The sequence below is a fragment of the Polyodon spathula genome, chromosome 12, assembly GCF_017654505.1.
Source record: "Polyodon spathula isolate WHYD16114869_AA chromosome 12, ASM1765450v1, whole genome shotgun sequence".
In the NCBI taxonomy this organism is placed as follows: Eukaryota; Metazoa; Chordata; class Actinopteri; order Acipenseriformes; family Polyodontidae; genus Polyodon; species Polyodon spathula.
Window position 1 is genome coordinate 41,568,682 of NC_054545.1, and position 22,063 is coordinate 41,590,744.

Below are 22,063 nucleotides of genomic sequence, written 5' to 3' on the forward strand. Positions count from 1 at the left end.
GGTATTCACCAACTGATTTATGAACCATGATGTGTGAATAGAAGCGTCATAACAATTGATACTATGTTGAAAAATATACTGGTGTGATATGGACAATACAGGATAGAGCAAAGGTATAATAATGTGTTTCTTGTAAGCACTGTAGGAGGTTCTTCAATAGAACCCTTATCAGGAAGGATAACTACCAAGGCCCTTTAATCCAGGTTTCCTAGTGTTTACAAGCCCGTAACCAAAAGGCCTTTGTTACTGTTTTCAACATTTTATTATATAAATTGCATAGACAAGCTCATGTCTGCAAATATACTCTATGGAAGTTTCAGTAAAGGTAAAATAATTCTATTTTTGACCATCAATTGTAGGCAAAATTCCCTTCTTATAAATAATACATACTGCAGTCCTTTTGATGCATGGAACAAGGTGGGAATCAGACAAGGTGGGAATCAGACAAGGTGGGAATCAGTCAGTTGTGTGTACTCACCAGTGCTGGAGACGTATCTTTGCTTCTGATACACACTGATTTGGGTCAGCCATGGGCCTGCTGTGAGGAGTTTCACCTTCTTCCCTGCTCCAAACTTGTCCTGCCTGAACACCTCTCCCTTCTCTCTGGTGCTCCAGTAGACATGGTTCTCAAAGACATTCACACTGAATGGGTTTCCAAGGTCTACGAGAAAGAGAATTGCAACACTAGATGAAAGGAGTGCAACCCTTTAAAATCATTGTTATGTGTTTAATATTCTTCAAGCACCACTCAAAGTTTACAATTCTTTTTTTATGATACGCATCACTTCCTGTGGTAAATATCAATTTCCTGGTCAAAAGGCCTCACTCCCCACGAGAATGAGGCTAGACCATTAGTAAAAAGAGACCAGGAAAAGCAGTCTAGGTTTTCCAAATCTTAAAAAAATCTGCTTATCTGAAGTAAAACCTGCTAGTAGATATTGAATATTTTTAATTGTCATCAAAGTAAAGGGAAAATCTAATTTTAATATTATTTATCAAAACAATATAATGTACAGCATACCAAAACCCATGCCTGGAAGTATACGCAGGAAATATGTTTAGATGTTCTTTATATCTGGAGGTCCTGCGTCGGATCGGGTACCAGCGGGTGCCTGCTTGTGACCCACAAAAGCGGATCGGGTTTGGGTCGGAATGTGAACTTTTTTGCGGTTTGCAGTTCAGGTGCGGGTCAAAAAATTACATTTTCGGTTCAGGCATGGGTCTGAATTTGACTCGCCAAAAACATTTTCTGTCCTTTCATTATAAAATCTGTCATTATGTTTTTGTGTATGCTAGCCACAAAACTCGTACATCTGTGCGAAAACACAAGTGTAGCTCCTTTTCAACTGGTGGCATTAAAGGAATAGACAGGTATTTATACTAAAGTAGAGATAGTTAATATGTTACAATGTTAAAGTATATCCAGACCACTAGAGAAAGCTACCATGCTGTATAGCCTATTGTATAAACTCAATCTGTGGAGAATAGTAGAGATATCTGTGTGTGAATGTGAGAGCGTGAGAGAGTCAGTCAATGCATGCAGTAAGTAATGGACACTGGTCGGGTCAGGTTGCAGGTCTTATAAAAGCGGGTCGGAACGAGTCGCTGTTAAGAAGACCTGTCACAGATGTTTGCGGGTTCAGGTCGGGTCCTGTAGTAGCGGATCCAGTCGGAAGCGGGTTGTAAAAATTGGACCCGCACAGGACTCTATCTGTAGGTACCTCTATACAGAGCCAAGCGCCTGTCCTCTCCATTTGGAAGCATTGACTCTATGAAGTTTTCCTTAGAGTCAGACCAGTAGACACGGTCATTATTAGAATAGTCGATGGAAAGTCCTGTTGGCCATCCCAGAAAAGTGTCCACCAGAACCTTCCTCTGCTGTCCATCCATCCAAGCATTCTCAATCTTAGGATAGCTTCCCAAGTCTGTCCAGTACATCAGTCTGGCAAACAAACAGGAGGAAAGTTTACTCTGCTGCTTCTATTCAAAAGGGCGCATTTTATTTATTTTTATCAAATTGTTAGCATAGATTTTTATAATGTGGTACTTAAAAAAAAAATGCTATAAGGACAGTGCCGGCAAAATTGAAATTGAACTAAGTAGCAGTTTTAGTCCAGTATCAATGGACTAAATAGTCTGGCTATTTTGCACATCTTGCTGGTCCCATTAAATTGGTTCTCATATGAGTTGACTGTAATACTGCTAATAAAAATAATAACATTAATGGAACATCAGTGACTTACCCAAGCTTTGGGTTGACAACAATGGCAGCTGGCTCATCCAATACAGTGGCAATGAGCCTCTTCCTGTACCTCCCATCCAGCAATGCTACCTCAATCCTCTTGACGCGTGCATCTGTCCAATATATGTGTCTGCCAAGGAAAATTAAGGGAATTGCTGCCATTAATGTTCTAATAAATATCTATATTTGAGGGTGCCGTACAGAACTTGAATTGAAAAGAAATCATCTTGTTATTTTTGCTTGTTTTAGTTTAGCATTTTGTTCACTGTTATATTACATTTTTATGATATGTGCAGTCATTCTTGATGGTTGCTGTTGTATTCTGTTCTTTGATAAGCCAGTGTTCAGGCTCTTTGATTATGAGTACAGAAGATGCTCTTAAGCAGAAGTTTTAGTTCTTGCTGCCTACCATAACCATATTATATGTAACGTAGGCTGGATCAGCCAAAGTGTTTTTTTATATTAGAAAGCACCAGCACCATCGCGTGACCCGCAGTGTATTACTACTTGCTGTTCTCTTTAACATTACCAGTAATTCAATATCAATCTGGCAGTTTATCTCAATGCAATAACTTACCTTCCTACCCAGTCAACAGCAATGCCACCTGGCTTCATAATGTAGTTGAGATTCAGGTCTACTGATAATCCATTGTTGTCACTGACATCATCCACAATGGTCAAGTAGGTCCTTTTTATAGAACCGAAATTTGACTCTTTCCCCTCAACAGTGAAGTATACCATACCTGGGGCAAACATAAAGGAATCAAGTTGTACAAAAAATTAAAAACATTAAAACACATAGGGGTAGATGTACTAAGATGGGCCAGTCGCAGCGCAAACATACCGCAATTTGCATTTTGGTTACGACAATTCACAAAGTATACATTTTGTCGTATGTACTAAGAGAAAATATGTTAATGAAAAGATCCGCAATAGACTCATTTAAATATTTGTTGCGTCTTCTTAGCGAGACCTCGAGCATACATTGCGAGAGTCGTGCGACACTGTTCAAATAAGTAGCGGGAGTTGAGTTGTGGTTTTCTGCAACAGAGGTTGCCTGAAGGATAACGTCTATACCTGAAATATAGAATATAAAATATATATTTTTTTGTTAAATGGAAATGTCATCTGTACAATGCATTCTGTTTGTCTTCATTTTACCCATTTTAGTGTCGCTAAACCGGACATGTTTGTCCGATTCGACATAAGGAGGTCTCGGGTTTAAAGACAATACAATAAAATTGCACACACACACATTTACAGTTCTCGATGTATTTTAAATATAAATCATTGCGCTGAAATAACACTAATGTGTTTTGGGTTGGCTGCACATTACATTATGTAAAAATATGAATCTGTATAGTAGGCCTATACAGTATACAGTACAGAAATAAAATGAAATGATACCTAGCACACTTTTTTTTACTTTAACCTACTAGCAGCACACAATAAATCATGCTGCTGCATTGAGCACATTGGTGTACAATGCAAATAAAAGATTATTTTAAATTGAAACTAAATGATTTTAGGTTTTTTTTTTTTTTTATTGATTTTTAATTATTATTTTTAACTTGGCCTACTTAGTAACCTAGACAATTAACACACAATAGATCATGGTCCTATACAGATGCTAAGAATGAGTTGGAGGGGTTAGTGGCACATGTGTGCAGTCTATTGTTCCAACATGCTGGGAAAACCAGAAATGTCATAGAAATTTGTTTTGAAGTCTTGTAAGTACACCCTGATTTTAGTGAAAATTAGGTACTTGGTAACTGGCAACGTACAAGAAAAAGAGGAGTAGGAAATGGCACAACAATTGTGACTGTTTAAAACGTGCTTTCAAAAGTTCTTGATAAATTCATGCAATTGTAAGTGTCGCAATTATTGGCAGCTTTAGTACATCTCATTATAATATCTGTGAAACCTCATTTGCACTATTTCCACCCCTTTTTTGCTAATTTATGCAGGCAAGCCCATAATTACATATTCATCTAAGGTTGAACTGCAAAGAAAAACTTGCTGCAAAGCGTTCCCTAAAAAGTCGCTAGGGTGAAATGTTTAGTACATTTCACCCTAGACGTCCGACTTGTTTGCAACTATTGCGAAAGGCACAACACTTTAGTACATCTATCCCATAGTCTTCTATATAGTTTCAAAGATATTGTAGCTTGGGTCATTGTGGCAGTGTTCCAGGATGAACGCCCAGCTGGTGCACGTGTGTATGTGCTGGTGTGGGGAATAAGGGGTTGGTAGGGAGGGGGTTAAATTTCTCCCTGTCAAAACATGTGGGAATGTGACTGGAGCCAAATGAATAAGTGATTAAATGATTAACCAAGGCTCTGGCCACAGGTGTAGAAATAAGTTGATCATGGGTGTTAGTTAGAAAGAGTGGTTAGAGTTAATGTTACTGGAGAGAGGGTATGTGTTTTTGTGTTCCGTGGTGTGTTTTCTTCTGTTTAGTGTTTTGTTTATTTGTTGTTATTAAACGTGCGTATTAGCACTTGAAACTGCAACTTCTGTGTCTGAGTCTCCCTTGCTGGTTGATACAGCATTGCCAGTGACGCGTTCCTGTCACAGTCTTGCATGTCATAAACAAGCTGTGTGCTACATTCAGAAAAGTACAGGATTTGCTTATGTAACATGTTGTGTGATGCACAGCTGTACAGATTCTGACCCCTATCAGTGGGGTAAGGTTAAAAGCTCTATAAAACTCAAATGCAGATAAGCCCAGCTTTTGCATAGCGGTTAACCACCCAACTGCTTATCCCGCAATTTCCACGTGGAGCGCAATCACGTCCAAATTTGTCACCCCCCTGAGAATATCGTGCAGGGGGTTATACAGTATGTTCATCTGCAAAGTTAAACATGTCTTTTTGACGTGCTCCAGTAAATAAAGAAGACTATATTGTATAAAAGCCTGCAGTTTTGTTTTTCACTGGTAGATGGCAGCAGTCCCTAAGAAATGTGCTCGACATAAAAAATGGATGCCAGCAAGCTACAGAGAATGAGATGAAGGTACAGTATTTATTTATTTGTTGATGTTACAGTAAGGAACTGATTAATTATGTTAATGAAGTACACTTCACAGATAATAATGCATATACAGCGATACAAACCAGTACCCAAAACAGTGGAAGATAGAAAGTAAGTTTACCACATCAATCACCCTGTATGACTTGATTGAAAATCTGTGAACAAATTTTCTGATGTATATGTACTAGATAAAGACGTTAGCATTGATGGGAATTTGAAGGGTGTCTGCTTTGAAATCTATAGCATAAAAAATAATTTATAAAAAGTGACTTTTTGTTGCACTGTTGTCATAATGCTGCAAAAATAAATGGGTGGTTAAAACACTCACTTACGAGTGTGTGGTTGCTGGTTTCTGTCTAGCCTCCACCCTGTCACACTTACTGTATCCAGTGTTATTGTGGTCCCAGTCATAGTCCAATGCTACAATGTGCTCATGCTCTTCAATGTAATCCTGGTACTCATTGGTCTGCAGATTAAACCTCCTGATCCTCACATTCTCTGGCAAAAGCAGTAAAGGAGGGGCCCCTGGAGGAGACAAACACCAACAAGTACAGCAGGAGTATAGATTTCATAGGGGACCCGACTAAAACAACCCAGAAAGAGGTACGGTAAAATTATGTGTTATGTGCAGTCTGTGTGGTATTCTTCCAAAAATCAAATCAGGCTGTATTTGGGGGCTCTTGTACATTAAACATCCTATAATCTCTGAATAGATAATCGCATATGGCTGTGGTATAGAACTTGGGAGACCAACGAAATGTAATTCAGAAACACTGATCAATGAGAACCACACATTACCGTCAGCTTTGCACTCGTTGCTATCTCCCACCTTCCTGTACCCTTCTGCGCAGAGGCACTGGTAACTGCCCTTGAGATTCTTACAGTCCTGAGGACAGGTTCCATGTATCTCACACTCATTTATATCTGGAGAGGACAGGAATAAAAATGCCCTAAACACAAACTTGTTAGATCTGCACACACTAGGCATTTTAGTTGATGTGTAAACAAACCGTTCATTGTTATTTTAGGGTTTCTTTGTAAAATAAAAAGCAATTAATGTAGGCCAAATAAAGTCTCATCACTCATTTTAGTATTTTCTAACATCAAATAACAATGCAGCCCTAATATAGTAAAAAATCTCTAGCTAAATTGTTTTATTTCTCTCAGAGAATATCCTATTGGCATTGTGCTTCAAAATGAGGTCTTTCTTATTTAAAATTAAGAAAAATGAAATATGAAATAATATACCTTTGCAGCTGTATGTGTTCTGCTGGTCTGCAGTGTAGCCGGGTCTACACGAGCAAATGAAGCCTGAACCATTCAGATTGGTGCAGTTTTGTTCACACACATTCTCTTCGCAGGTCCTGTCTTGGCCAAAGTCTGAACAGAAAATGAAAGTGACATAAACACTATATTGGTCCTCCCAATTCTTTAGTAACAAAATTAATATAATTTAGTACACCACCATTCAACTAAAACAGAAGACCAAAGTGCAAGTGTAACAAAGTGTAATATAGAATTCATTGTCTGTGACTGTAATGTAGTTAATGTTCGTGTATTTCTCTACATCCCTCCATAGTCAAGACAGCTGTTAACTCGCTACTGTATAATGTAACATAATTCACATTTACATGTTTAAATATTCCACATTCTGTAAATCACTAATTTTAATATAATTTACCATAATACCAACACTTGTTTTGCTTACCTAATAACATCTATTTTATTTATTTTCTTTACCAATTTCCACTCACTTATTAATTTCCATTTCTTATTCTTTACATATTGTTGATATACTGTACGTCACGGTCATCAACTGTTTACTCATATTGATAGCAATACTGACACATTTAAAAAAAAAAAAGTATAGATAATTAATCACCTATAGTTTTAGGATATGGCACTATACTAGTTTTATAAAGTATTTAAGTAGCTAAGTTTACTTTAAATAGCTTGATCTACATTTAAATAGTTTATCTAAGAGTCAAAATGCAGTTTTTCTTTGTATGATTTGCCTTAGGTTGGGGATCCTTATCCAGAATCGCTTTGCAAAAAGGGGTCCCCAAATGATGTTTGTTAGGCATAGTTTGGGAGGACAGACAGACCCAGTGCTATGTAACTTCCCTCAGGGTTTAAATTCCACGTATTCCAATCAGCCAGCAGCGCTTGTGCAGCATCAACATCTCTCCACTTATCCCTTCTATGCATCTATGGCAGCAGCTAGGCATATAAGTAGGGGTCTAATACCTGTAGTGAATGTCTCACGAAGCCCAGGGTCAAGAAGACTAATATTATACAAATACACTGTTGCCATTTCTGTGTCTTCCACTGTCCATTATGTTAAAAAAAAAAAAAAAATCATGTTCTATTACATACGGGTGTTTGTATTGATCTCCTGAACAACATATTTTAAGAGTCAATATTATCATTGAGCACTTACTACACCCCGTCTCGTCAGATCTGTCACCACAGTGGTCGTAATGATCACACACGTTGATCAGGGGCACGCAGTGTCCGTTGGCACATTTCAACTCATGGATTGTACAGGGTGCAGGGGTGGATTCCCGGCCTAAAAGAAAAGAAGCGATACGTGAAAGTTTAAAGCATTGCCAATTTCATACACAGCTTTTATCATACCTATCACTATGTAAGCAGTTCATTAGGAAAACCTATTTATTTTCCCACACCTTGCAAAGACATAGAAAGATATCTCCAACTCTGCGATCTGCTTCACCGCATATCGGTCATTAACTTTTACATTACACTGACATTTACATAGTGCCTTTTCATTCATTGGAGTATGACAAAATGCTAAACAGAGCAAGGATATTTCAGGATGCAATGAAGACATGCTTTATGCACACACAACAGTGGATGGATTACAGATCTGTTGATTTTATTACTTTTTTTGTAAAATGGGTATACACAGACGGTATTGTATTTATTATTAAAATTAAATATTCAGATATTCTTTCATTTTGAGGATTTAGCCCTTAGTATACAAATCATACATACTGTTTGTTTAAGATTTAATTAGAAGGGTTTTGATACAAATGAAAATATGAATGCACCTGAAAGTTATCAATCTCACACATAATATTTAAATATGCAGCAATTAATCAATTTTGAATATATATTACTTAATTGAAGCAGTTATACAAAGCAAGTAGCTTCAAGGTACATTTTCTTTCTTTTTAACTGTTCTCGTACCTGATATTTACAATCATGCTGTGTGGTTATTATGATGATTTATTTTATTTCCTATACAGTAAGTGTTAAAGTGACAAGGAACTCAGCAGCTACTCTTCGGTTCTGTTGCCTGCCTTAGACATATGTGATGTAGGCTAGATCAGCCAAAGTGTCTTTATATTAGTAAGTGCCAGTCCATTTGGTGCACAGGAGTGTATTGCCAGCAAACAACAGGAAACCAAAGATGATGCCTTCTCTTACCTTTATAAAGTTAGGCTGATCTAGCCAAGATTACATTATATCTAATATAAAATTTGAAGCGCTTTAATGGAACATTAGGGTACCAAAAATAGATCTAAAGGAGGCTCTGTGAGTTAAGATTTAAATACAGCCCTTTCTTAAATAAATGGGTTGTGTTGCGCTCTCTAAACTGAACTACAGTAAATGAACTTACACAGATCTTCTGCTTCGTCACTGTTGTCTCCACAGTCATCTACCTTATTGCAAAGCAGACCGGAGTAGATACAGTAGTTATTGTCACAGCGGAATCTTTCAGGTAACTCGCACGGAATGGTCACTGCAAATACAAAAATACATAAATAATATTACGATCCGGTACATCTTATTTGGTCATGATACCGTAAAGTAGATGTTGTCTTGTGCATGGAAAACAAAGAAGAGGCAGTCAAATGTGATGACATTGGTCATCATCATTTGTGGAACAACTGCAGTACTGCATGAATGTTCACATTGTATCCTCTGTTTACGCTACATTTTCTTACATACATTGTACTGAAAATATATTTTGTAGTTTGTAAAAGTATGTACTCACAGCATGTTTTGACCTCTTCATCTGATCCATCCCCGCAGTCATCGTAGCCATCGCATACCCAGTTTGGATAAATACACACGTGATTATTGCACTCGAACTCAGAGGAAGAGCACCAGGTCCCATTTGGATAGCGGGTTGCTGTAAGAGGAAAGTCACAAAATCAATAGCACTGTATAGATGCGATAATTCGATACAATTTCAGTTCTCTCTTGTCCTTCCCACTGGTTGGGTAATTAGAGTGGAAAGCTTTATATTCAATCTATTTGAAAAGATATACATTTAACGTCCTCACATTTTGCCTTTTTTTTTTTTTTTTTTTACCTTTTCTCATTGTGTTATATACTCTAGTGGGGGTTCCGAAAAATATAGCATTAGCATAAATAACATACATGTATTTCTTTTCATTATTAACATCCTGACAACTTTGTACACTTATATCTTTAAACTATGTTTGAAAGCTATTTTCAAAATGTCTGCTCTAGTGCACTGATAGTGTAAGATTGTTAAACACATTGTCAAACAGGTAACACAGCAATAATGATCCATGATGTAGCACAGAACAGAAAAGCCAGAGCACTTATTGTTATGAGAGGACAGATCTCAAACTCCAGTGCACTAGAGCGGCCATCCTGAAAAAAGCTTTGAAATAGATTTTAAAGTTATAAGTGTAAAAAGTTTTCAGTTTTTATGAAAATAAAATGTACATGTATATTATTTAAACAGTTGTAGCAACACATGGGGATGTATAATATCATATTTTTCATAACCCCCCTACTTACTCTTTAATTTCAACTTAATACCTAAAACAGTAGATGTATGTGTAAAACACACATCAGAAATCATATTTCTTAACATGATTTTTTCACAGCGGGAATAAACATATCTGAATGGCAGTCAAAATTCTGTGTATTCTGTGTGCCTGGAACTACATCCTGAAAAAGTATGCAACTTCCTGTTGTCATTATCCCTCTGCAGATGCCCTCTAAGTCTTACAGGACTTTGGAATCCTGAAACTCAGTTTCAATGGTGAATTGTAATCAGCCCAGCACCTTTCAGTACCAAATATTGCTGCACATGGCGAACAGCAATATGTCTTCTCAAATGTGTCATGGGACACTTTGATAAGGGCTTTGCTGACTTACGGCAGGAGCTCTCGTCTGTGGAGTCCCGACAGTCTGCCTGTCCGTCACACTTGAGAGTGGCTGGGATGCAGTGACCAGAGTCACACTGGAAGAAGCCTGGGTGGCAGGTCAGCAGATCTGGTGGGAGGGGGAGAAAGGGGTTATTTTAACATTGGGTGCTGGGGAGGATGCCACAAACCCATTCAGTGATTCCATGTGGGAAGGCTATCAACTTTGGAAGAGTAGCGTATTGCGATGAAAAGGCAGTTTTAAAAGGATCAGTTTTAAAAGGATCACTTCTAATGAGATTGTTATGAAGGTTAAAAGTATTACTAAAACTTAAGATCAGGTATGTTCAGAGCAGATTTAGCAGTTTTAGTTAACAAGGTATATATCCTGTTTATACCACATTTTATTTCTTGCTCAACTCATTTACAATGGTTTACCATTGCTATACCATGCTTGACATAGTCTGTAGCTCTTCATTATAAAGCTGCTTACTGAGCAATCTGACATTGCAGTTATTACATATACAAATTAAAGCTCAGCACTTGTAATGAGAAAAACAGGCAGAAATGGAATGTATATTCTGAGATTGATATACCACTTACAGTATTAAGATAAAGGCTTTCCAAAGAATGCATTCTTAAGCTATGCAGCGCCTTGGAAGAAAATTATCAACTATGTGTATATTTGAAGCACTTTGCAAATGAGGTTGACAAGTAATGCATTTGTTTAGGTTGGCTGTCAGGAAAATGTACAAAGCAACTGGCAAAGGCTTCTGCATTACGGATAAGCGGACCCTGATATTAAATTCCAAAATGACAGCATGAAACCAATGGCAAAAGCTCCAGTGCACTGGGCCTGCTTTGAAATCATGGTGTTCACTCACCGCAGTCTCGCTCATCTGAATTATCTCCGCAGTCGTTATTTTGGTTACACACCCAGGTTCCATGGATACACATCTGGTTATCACACTTGAACTCACTCTCAGAGCATGGCCGTGGGGCTGGGAGAGAAGGAAGCAGGAAATGAATCACACTGACAGGTGATGATATTTGTCATGGTGTAACAGTACATCCAAATTGGGAATGATTCTCAATGCACGTTGCTTCAGATTCTGTGAAGAGTATTCCTGATCCTATGGTACAGTTGATACCTTCAAATCTCTCTCTATATATATAATCTTAACTTGCAGCAGTTTGAAAGAGCCAATTCAATGTTATTCACCAGTCAGGTTGTTATGTTAGCGGGCACTAACTCATGGCAGATGACATTCAAATGAGTAAAAAAACATTAAAAAGGTCAACAAGTCTAATGATAAAGCATGGTGCTCCAACAGGTGGCTCTTGAGCGTTTCCTAATATAGCAATTTTGATTTCGATATGAAGTTTACATTAAAGTTGATTAATGGGATTAATCGGTAATCTTTAGTACAAGCAAGTACAGTCAAAATGCAAAATAAATGCCTTTGAGACTATAAATTGAGTTATTTAGTTTTAGAAAACTTATGTTAGTCAATCTTTTTCCATCTATCTCTGTCTATATATCTCTATTTATTGATATTGTATGGCTCTTAATCAAGGAAACTGGCCAGTTCTGGTAAAAAAAAAATTAAAAAAAGGTTTAAGAAAATAATAAAAGCATGGTTTACAGTTTTTTCTTTTGCAATAAAACCCTGATGTGTGGCAGTGAGAATTCCTGCTTGGCAGCTGGCCTAGTCTTTCTTGAGTTGTCATTGTCTCATGACACTGGTTGCTGCTGTCAGTTATCAAGCAGGAATGCTCACTGTGGAGGATACGAATGTTTAGGAAGGAGTCTCCACTCCCTTGTTCACTCACCACAGCCTTTTTCATCAGACCCGTCCCCGCAGTCGTCATTCCCATCACACTTCCAGCGCAGAGGGATACAGAGATGGTTCTTACAGCGGAAATCCCCAACTGGATCACACGTCACACTCTCTGCATGTTTAAAGGAGACAAGTGTCAAAGATATTGTAATGAATCTGAAAAGTATTTATACTATTTTCTGATAAAATCAACCACTATTTCTTTTTTTTCTTCCAATTATTATAAAGAATTTAAATATTTATATATATATATATATATATATAATATATAGATATATATATATATATATATATATATATATTTCCCCCAATTTCTCCCAGAATATCCAGTTATTTTTAGGCTGGCTCACTGCTACCACCCATGTGCCAACTTGGGAGTGGCGAAGACGAACACACTGTCCTCTGCAGTGTGTGCTGTCACACTGCAGACTCACCATGCAGCCACCTCAGAGGTGCAGCATCGGAGGACAAGGCAGACTATAGGGGTTGCTGGTATGTTGTGAACTGAGGACACCCTGGCCCTCCACCCCCCTGGGCAGCTCTTGGTCAATTGTATGCTGCCCCCTGGGAGCTCCTATCCACAGTTGGCAATGGAATAGCCTGGACTTGAACTGGTGATGTCCAGGCTATAGGGTGCATTTTGCACTCCACGTGGAGTGCCTTTACTAGATGTGCTACTCGGGAACCCCCAAATAAACCACTATTTCAATCCAAAATTGCTTTCCCTTGCTAGTCACCCAATCATGTTTCATGTTCTCAAATTTAAAATCCACGTAAATTCATTTTTAAATAAAAAAATATGTTTACATTAATGTTTGGTTTAATGCCTTGTACTTTGATAGAAAAGTTGTTAAAGAATTAGGTTTTTGTTTTGGGTTTTTGTAAGGGCAATTTTATTATGTAAAGGAAGAATACTGAAACAAGCCAAAAGCCTTTAATACACATTATTAATTTCAATTCAGATAGTTTCATATTTATCTTGTTGCTATATGTATAATCAAATACAATATGATTCTATATGGGTTAACAAGTACAAACAAAACAGTAAAAGCAAATGAAGATCCATTCTTTATCATTTTTAATTCATGCAATCCAGGAACAGGTAATATCAATTACATGACTGAATAATCAAGTGTCCAGTGCAGACACTTACCACAGTTCTCCTCATCACTGTTGTCCAGGCAGTCATTCTTCCCATCACATACTGTCCACTGAGGAACACAACGGTAGTTTGTCTTACAAGAGAACTCTGTGTGTTCATCACATCTATGGTTAGGACCAGCTGTTGGGGGGAGGGGGATGCTGTAAATAATCTCAAATGGGAATTTCTGGCAACTTCAATACATTGCTAAAACACTTCAAAACAATTTCCCAGGTCTAACAAAAAACTATAAAACTATGATACTTCAGCACTCTTGTCAAATGATTGAAAATATTTTTTTAAATAACTTGATAAAATAAAACAAAAAAACTGCAAAAACATTTGAAGCTACTTTCTCTTAAACACCTTGGCAGCAAAGGTGATGGCACCGCATCAATTTAATCTCGAACTGCACTGAAGAATCAATGTCACTGAATCATCTCTGAACTCACTGCACTCCTCGTGAGGCTCGTCCGAGTTGTCCCCACAGTCATTCTCCATATCGCAAACATAAGCCGGCGAGATGCAGCGACCGTTATTGCACTGGAACTCCCCAGGCCGGCAGGTCTTGCGGTGGCACTCCTCGGGGTCCTCATCACTGTTGTCAGCGCAGTCCACCAGCCCGTCACAATGCCAGGACAGGGGGATACAGTGCTTGTTGTCACATTGGAACTGGTTCTCCTCGCAGCGGTGATCACCTGGAACAAGACAGTGTGGTCATTTTCAACCCTTGTGTGTATAACAGGGCAGAGGGGAGACGCCAAACGACAGCCTGTTACTCCTGTTACATCTGCAACAGCTTGTGAGTGTTGCATGGAACTCAAAACCCAAATCTTTATTTATTCACAGAGCAGTGGCAAATAGGATTCACACACAGGCCCCAGGAGGTGAAAAACCAGTATGCCATTTAGAGTGGTGCACATCAGATGTTAATTTAGTTGTATTTAGTTAATAAAATGTTTTCTCTAAGTCTGCCTTTATGACTTGCTTTGAGCTTGCCTGGAGTATCCTAAGTGTCTGTGGGAGACTTGTAAGAGTTACTGTATATTGTTGCATGATTTGAATGGAATGAGGAAGATTGTTAGTCATATTACTTACAGTAGGACTTCACAGACAAGCCGAAAATCAAAGGCAAAGGCAGACTGAGGAAATGGCAATATAGTGTAGCAAGATAACCCCAAACCACTCAGAATGATTGCAAACACCACAAAACAGTAAGGGAAATGCAAAAAACACAATTCAGATTACATTTGAAACTACTTAGTCATTTTTAACCTAAAGTAACAACTTATTTCTAACCATAACTCCAAAACAAAAAGGAACTATAACACATTCAGTAAAATATGTAATCTTTAATTAAATCTAATATGACATTTTTTACTTCAACACATTCTGGGGGATATATTTGGTTATTTTTCAACATGCTCTTCTCAATCCATAAATACTTAATTGGATTCAGAACTTGAGATACTGTAGGTTACATTTAATTAAAATCAATAGTTATCGCTACTTATGAGTTTGAAATTGATAGAGGGTGTCAATAGTAGAATTCAAGGATGGGAATAGGATTGAAAGATATTGAACGATCGGTATGACTAGAGTACTAACTGCAAAGTGCAGGGTCTTCGTCAGAGCCATCTGGGCAGTCATTTCGTGAATCACACAGGAAGTTGGGGCTGGCGCAGTTTCCATCATAGCACTGGAACTGGCCTAGGGGACAGTTGCGAGTTGGACAGGTATCAGTCTCATCAGAGCCATCCTTGCAGTCGTTCTGTCCATCACACTTCCACCAGATAGGAATGCATCTGTGAAGGAGGGGAAATTAAAGGTAGGCACAGTCAAAGCAGTTTCACTATGGTTGAAATCTGCATTTTGTATATCATTATTTTCATTCAATTCCTCTAGACAACATTATACAAAGCCCTATAAATTCTGCCTACATATATATATATATATATATATATATATATATATATATATATATATATATATATATATATATATATATATAAAAAACACAGAAAACTACGTTTTACTTGACGGTAAGAGCTGACAGTTCCGAGAAAGACAGGACATTGGCAGGTAAGGCCGCCACTGTGTCCTTACTTGACCCATGTTCTGACAAGGCTTTCCAGCACACATGTCGTGGTACTGCATCCTAGGTTAAGCTTCACAGACTGAATTAAGGTGGGAAGCATTTTTAAAACAAATTAAAATGATCCTTTTAATATTTTATGACTTAAGGAATTCAAATTAAGTTACCCATAGAGCATGATTAAACTGAGGAATACCCACTAACTTACTCTTGGTGGTGAAGCCCGACTGCTCGTGCGTAACTTTTGAGTTAGCAAAAATAAACCGTGCATGCGAAGAAATATTAAAACTTTTTGGTTCCAAAAAAAGGCAGTCCAGCCATCTTCCCAGTGATGGCGCTATCGCACTATTTACTTCTTCGAATTGGACACATCAGTTTAAAACCAACTGTTTAATGGATTATAACCAAAGACAGCCCAAAAGTTCTATAGAAGGCTTGGGGTCTATTTTAATGATCTAATGATTTGGCGGGTCTTAATATTGCCTCTCCAAAATGTATAAACCTAAATAATAATATAGTTTGAGAAGATGTATTTACTGTTTATATCATTAAAACAGACCCCTTGGAGTGTATGCTAAAAGAGGAGAAGGTTTCAGGAATTTTAAACTGGTTATAGTGTTCACTATGTAGAGTGTGACCGATAGAAAGACACAGTGCCTACTTTTCGTTGTCACCGCAGCGGTACTGGGTGCTGGAACAATCAGCCAAACAGACCACATTGAAGCCCACAAAGACCCCATGAAAGTGGTCAGGACACTCGCAGGTGTGCCGCTGTCCCCCAGGAGCTATCAGGCACAGGTGGCTGCAGTGTCCACTGTCACTATTACAGGGGTTCACCGCTGAAAACAAGAGAACTGTTTAATTAAGACCTTGGTAAATCACAGCTGTATTAGTTTCTGCTTGGACCACTATGTGTTGTTGAAGCGCAATGAGGTGAACTTTACCCAGGTGATTTTGCTTCCTAATCTATAGGATTAAAAAAGCCAATAGATTATTTTGCAATCCTACCACAGCAACTGCAAATGTTCAGGTGGGATGATTTAAATGTACATTTTTTTCCCCATGTAAACGTTGAATCAAACTGTGTCAATTCCACTTTAATTGATCACGTTTTCAGGAATAAGAAGGTAGATTAATAATAATAATAATAATAATAATAATAATAATAATAATAATAATAATAATAATAATAATAATATGAAGTATGTTTCTTTCATAACTAAGAATTTGAGACTTGCACTGTGACCAAAAAACTACTAAATTAATGTAAAGTGTGATAACCAATGTTTCAAATCATTTTTTTAATGCAGTATTAGCATTACCAACATATCAACAAGTCCTAATAGTAATAGGGCATTAGTAAAGATAATAAGAGGTAAGCATATTTAAAGCCTTCGTTGTTATTCTTTTAGTTTAAATCTTAATTGCTGGAAAGAGGTCTTACATCTTGGCTGCCGGTATGGATGGTAGACATGGATGTCATGTGGGCTGTGGGTGTTGTTCACCATTACCACTCTCCCTGCTCCTGTGTACTTGTGAGCCTTCTCCACGGTCTTGGTATTCCAGTCAGTCCAGTACACGGTGTCTTCAAACAGGGTGAGTGCAAAGGGATGGGACAGAGTGCCCGTAATGGCAATGTGGCGGTTATGTCCATCCATGTCAGCATACCTAGGAAAAGAATAAAGAATACAGTCTACTCTTTGTATACCGGCACCATTAAAAGTGGAATTATATAGAGGATATACCATTAACCTTCATGTAACACTGCATTTATTCCACGAATAAGGACTAAGCAAGGAGCCCTAACGGGAATGGGTTTTCACATTCTGCTAAACAAATGTTTAATAAATTTCCAAAAGTACTATACAATTGAATTCTGTTCTGTGACACGCTATTCATATTTCAGACGTACCCCGCAACAGGGATTAAATTTAGCAAAGGCCCAACCCAAATTATACAAAATGGATTTCCCCTCCAGCTGACCATGGTAGGACACTGGGAAACTAGTGCCCAAATATAGATACCAGCAGGATTATACTTGTTATACTTGTTTCATATTTGTTGAGGTTTCAAATGTTGTAGCAAACCAGATCAAGCAGAAAATTGATTTTCTTAGGAAAATCCTTACCCCTTGATAATCTGCATATAATCTGTAATCATTTGTATGTGGAAATCTGGAATAGGTCAAGTATAAGTATTTTCAATTCTTACTCAAGGTAGTTGAGATGTGCATCAGCAAAGAAGATCTTGTTGGAGGTGTAATCTATAGTCAGGGCGTTTGGCCACTCCAGCTTGGTAGTGATTATGGCCGATTTATTGGTACCATCCATTCCAGCCCTGCCAATATAGGCGCTGTCTGCCCAATCTGTCCAATACAGCCACCTGAAAACAGAAATATATTGTACAGACATGTTTTAAATACAATTACCTTTAAATATATGTGTACTTGTATTATTTCTGTCTGTAAACTGGAGAGTGTTATTTTAAAGTAGCTTCAACCATTGTTATATTTATTTATTTATTTATTTGTTTAGTATTATTATTAGTATTATGCTTACTATTTTATCATATTTGCAATGATGTTGTTCTGTCTGTTGAACCCTACAGTAAGTGCTGGCACTAACAGCCTTCCTCATTCTATTAAAATCATGTGACAATGTAACCTTTCAACTCTGTCAGCCCAGCCTACAATCTTTTCATCTTGCAGAGTTTAAAAGTCACATTCTCACAAAATTTGGAGAAAATAAGAAGGCTCAGTCAGTTAAGTCAAGCTCAAAACAGCACAAAGACACGTAAAGGTTGATTTAGAGAGGGAATAATAACTCAGTTTAAAAGTAGCAGAACTTACACTGATTGAAAACATCATAAAACAATAATACTAAGAAATGAAAAATCAATTAAAATGACATTTGAAGCGTTCAGTGATTTGAAATGGAATATATCCCATGATTTGATGTAAATGTAGTATTGGTTAGTAACCCCTACCCTTACCCTAGCTTTGGGTTGACCGCTATAGCCCGTGGGTTTTCAAAGCAGAATGTGTGATTGGGTCCCACACAGCCACTGAGGAGCTTCTTCCTGAAACGTCCGTCCAGTTCTGACACGTGAAGTGCATCCTTCAAGCTATCCACCCAATATATTTTCCTACACGGAGGATGGAGTCAGTTACACAATCCTTTAGCTCTACAGTGAGTTACAGTTAGAACCATGGTGTATTACAGATATTAATAGCACATTCCACTTTAAGCTAAGAGTAAAATTAACCGCAATTTAAAATGCCCAATTTAAGTGTCGCCTTGTTGATGTCATGCTACTGAACCTTGGAGACGAGAACCATGGAGACCTGGCCTCTCCTGGCACCTGAACAGTAGGGGTCGCTATGGTGTTTTATATAAATTGTAATAATAGGTTAGTTTTCTTTATAATAATGAATCAGTCTACTTCAGGTAATCTTCAATCAAAAGAGTTTAATTCAGAACAAAGCAAATCTAACTTTACAATGGCACACAATTTTTTTCATGCAGCATTCTTTATTGGTCCTCATCCACTATTGTTTGCTCAGCGTGACTGGTAATGGATTGATTATCATATGGAATATATGAAATGGAATTGCATAAATATGAAATTATAAAAATACAGCTTAATAAAGCTGGACAAAGACAGATGTTTCAGTAAATGTATCACTTAATCTGAATAAGGTGTTGAACTTATCTGTTCTCTTTATTTTGTGTACATTGTGGAAAAAGAAAACAAGCACATTGAGTAATGTACAAGAAATATTATCACAGAAACATTAGCATTGATTTGTTTTTAACTGCAGCTGTTTCCTTACCTCCCCACCCAATCAATGGCCAGTCCTTCCCCATTTGGCACATCATTGTCAATGATCGTTTCTCTGCCAGTGCCATTAAAGAACATGCGTTCGATCTTGTCTTCCCCTACATCGATCCAGTAAAGTCTCTGCTCATAGTGGTCGAAATCCAGAGCCACCACATTGGAAAGACCCTGGAGGACAATGGAGAGGGAGCTCCCGTCGGTGGTCAGGTTGCGAATGTAGTAACGGTTGCTGAAGAGCAGGTAGGGCTGGATGGCACTGTTTTGGCGGCAGGTTCGCCCGTCTGGCTCCCGGATGTACCCACTGGCACACTTGCAGAAGAAGGAGCCCACCCCGTTCTCGCAAATCTGGCTACACACCTGCGGTGTCTCTTCACATTCATTGACGTCCTCGCAAGCTTTGCCATCAGGCATCAAGCGGTAGCCTGGCCAGCAGGAGCAGTAGTAACTGGTGAGGGTGTCCGTGCAGTTTTGGGCACACTGACTGATGGCTGTGTTTGCACATTCGTTAATACCTGTATTGAAAAAAAGGTGCATTAGGCTAAACGTGAATATGAATTAATGTACACATATTTTATTATTAATAGCAATTAAAAGAGACACATACCTGGTTGTACTATGGGTTTAGTTTAATATAATTATATTATATTTTGGCAGCTTCAGACTATCTACTGTCTCCTTATGTGCATTATTCTGAGTGATTCTTAATTCCATTACTCAAATACATTTTTTTTTGTAATAGTTTGTGTTAAGGTGCTTTCACCTGGATTCAGGAGCAGCTCTTCAATTCTAGTTACCTGCCATAGACCCATACTGTATATGTAACAATAGCTATATCAGTGTCATCTAATGATCAGCCTTTTTGGATATAGTTGCCTTCCGCTTTGCTGGCAATATGTTGCTGTGGACAAAATGGGGCTGGTGCCTACTAATATAAAGACACTTGGGCTGATCTAGTCTGCATTATTTAGGCAGGTAACTAGAACTAAAGAACTGCTCCCGATTCCATTGTCAAAGAACTTTAACACATATTTTAGGTCTTCGTTGAAGGTTTAACGATTTATCTTGCTGAGCTATTAAGCCCTATTCACAATCTATAAAATAACAAGTAAGCATATCTTATTAGAGCATAGGTTAATTCAAATACACAAATGCACAGCTTTATCTTACCACAGCCTTTCTCATCGCTTCCGTCGGCGCAATCATTTTCTCTGTTGCAGACTTTATTTATGTCTATGCACTGCCCTGACGTACACCGGAAGTGGTTTGGGGGACAAGTGGGCTCTGGCGTCTTACAGAGGCTCTCCAACTCATCTGAGTTATCCCGACAGTCATTCTGCCCGTCACACACATATGAGCTTGGGATGCAATGCCCGTTCCCGCAGGTGAACTGGTTGCTTGTGCAGGGTGGGTAGGTACAGCCAGTCTCGTCACTACCATCCCCACAGTCATTCTGCCTGTCACATCTGTACAGGAAATGGGGGTCTTAAACCTTTGGCATGGGACTAAAACATTACTACACCCACCCTTCGTTATATCGCCCCTCGCTATACTGCGGATTTGGATATATCGCGGTCCTGGAGTTGGCTCCCGATTTTAACTGTCTAACTGCGTATGCCTTAGCTGCAATATACATAAGCACTTAGAATTACTGTTCATTTTATTTTGTACTGCACATCACAAACAACATTATACAAAACAATTAAAAACAAAGCATTAATATCGTACCGTTATCATATACACAGGTATTGCACAATAACATAGTAGTAATGCAAATTAAATATCTACTTGCTGAAGCAGTTTTTATTTTAGCTAACAAAGTGGCAGCAATGCACTAGCAAAAGCCACAAGGCAGTCACGTCAGCTCCCTAGCAACAAGCCTCCTATGTTGTTGTTGGGAATGGATTATTTCAATGCAGCAGGTCTGTTCATTTGAGAAACGAGAGGAAGACTCATGAAATTAATTGGAGACTGAAGTTGATGAGAAGCAATTTTTATACACAAAAATGAAAAAAAAAAACAGGTCGCGTCAGGATTTATATTACTGGACCTTGACGCACCGGATAAAATGAGGGAGTGCTTATATAGCATGTATTTGTTAGCCTATTTGTTTTTCTATGGGTCTTTCACTGTATCGTGGGCCTCGATATATAATGGATTAATACTGCACGCGCGATATATCGAGTGGGTGTTGTATTGTCTTAACTTATGTATTCTTGATTAGATTTACTTTGTGTATTATTTTCTGTTGCAGATCACTTTTTAAGAGTCACCCTCAAAAACATTCTCAAACATATGTTTCCGTCTTTGTAGCTGGTACACAAGAGTGTAGCCATTAACCTGTGTCCTCAGTGACACTGCCCCCAGTGGATGTAAGGTATACCCAATTTCTTAAATGTGATATTTGTTATTGATGCATTTTTTACACCCTCTAGGGCAGGGATCTACAACCCTGTTCCTGGAGAGCCCCTATCCTGTAGGTTTTCTAGGTGTCTTACACCATCAGTGGCTAAAGAGCTGGAACTCCTGTTAATCTTGACTAATTCAGCCAATAATTGGTGTAATTAAATAACTGAGAACTCGGTTGAAACAAAAACCAGAAGACCCAGTTGCTCTCCAGCACTCGGGTTGGAGACTCCTGCTGTAGGAACTGGCTGGGGAAGTGTAGCAGGGGGGCAGGTTAACAGACAGAGTGATATTTGAATACAGTAGAATCCAGTGGACAAA

General features: G+C 38.2%; 1 protein-coding gene across 1 annotated transcript in view; it reads right to left on the reverse strand.

The window, feature by feature from the left end:
• Positions 1–22,063, reverse strand: part of lrp2b (low density lipoprotein receptor-related protein 2b) — an 88,001-nt gene that overhangs the window by 12,030 nt on the left and 53,908 nt on the right. The window contains exons 49-70 of the mRNA XM_041267097.1: positions 20,507–20,802; positions 19,335–19,851; positions 18,494–18,646; positions 17,714–17,884; positions 16,947–17,170; positions 16,164–16,341; positions 15,016–15,212; positions 13,860–14,105; positions 13,420–13,548; positions 12,259–12,378; positions 11,310–11,426; positions 10,439–10,555; positions 9,297–9,434; positions 8,919–9,041; positions 7,716–7,844; positions 6,524–6,655; positions 6,074–6,199; positions 5,657–5,800; positions 2,820–2,985; positions 2,244–2,372; positions 1,722–1,942; positions 479–661 (exon numbers count right to left, since the gene is read on the reverse strand). Coding sequence (XP_041123031.1) covers positions 479–661; positions 1,722–1,942; positions 2,244–2,372; positions 2,820–2,985; positions 5,657–5,800; positions 6,074–6,199; positions 6,524–6,655; positions 7,716–7,844; positions 8,919–9,041; positions 9,297–9,434; positions 10,439–10,555; positions 11,310–11,426; positions 12,259–12,378; positions 13,420–13,548; positions 13,860–14,105; positions 15,016–15,212; positions 16,164–16,341; positions 16,947–17,170; positions 17,714–17,884; positions 18,494–18,646; positions 19,335–19,851; positions 20,507–20,802 — 3,956 coding nt within the window. The remainder of the gene's footprint in view (positions 1–478; positions 662–1,721; positions 1,943–2,243; positions 2,373–2,819; positions 2,986–5,656; positions 5,801–6,073; positions 6,200–6,523; positions 6,656–7,715; positions 7,845–8,918; positions 9,042–9,296; positions 9,435–10,438; positions 10,556–11,309; positions 11,427–12,258; positions 12,379–13,419; positions 13,549–13,859; positions 14,106–15,015; positions 15,213–16,163; positions 16,342–16,946; positions 17,171–17,713; positions 17,885–18,493; positions 18,647–19,334; positions 19,852–20,506; positions 20,803–22,063) is intronic.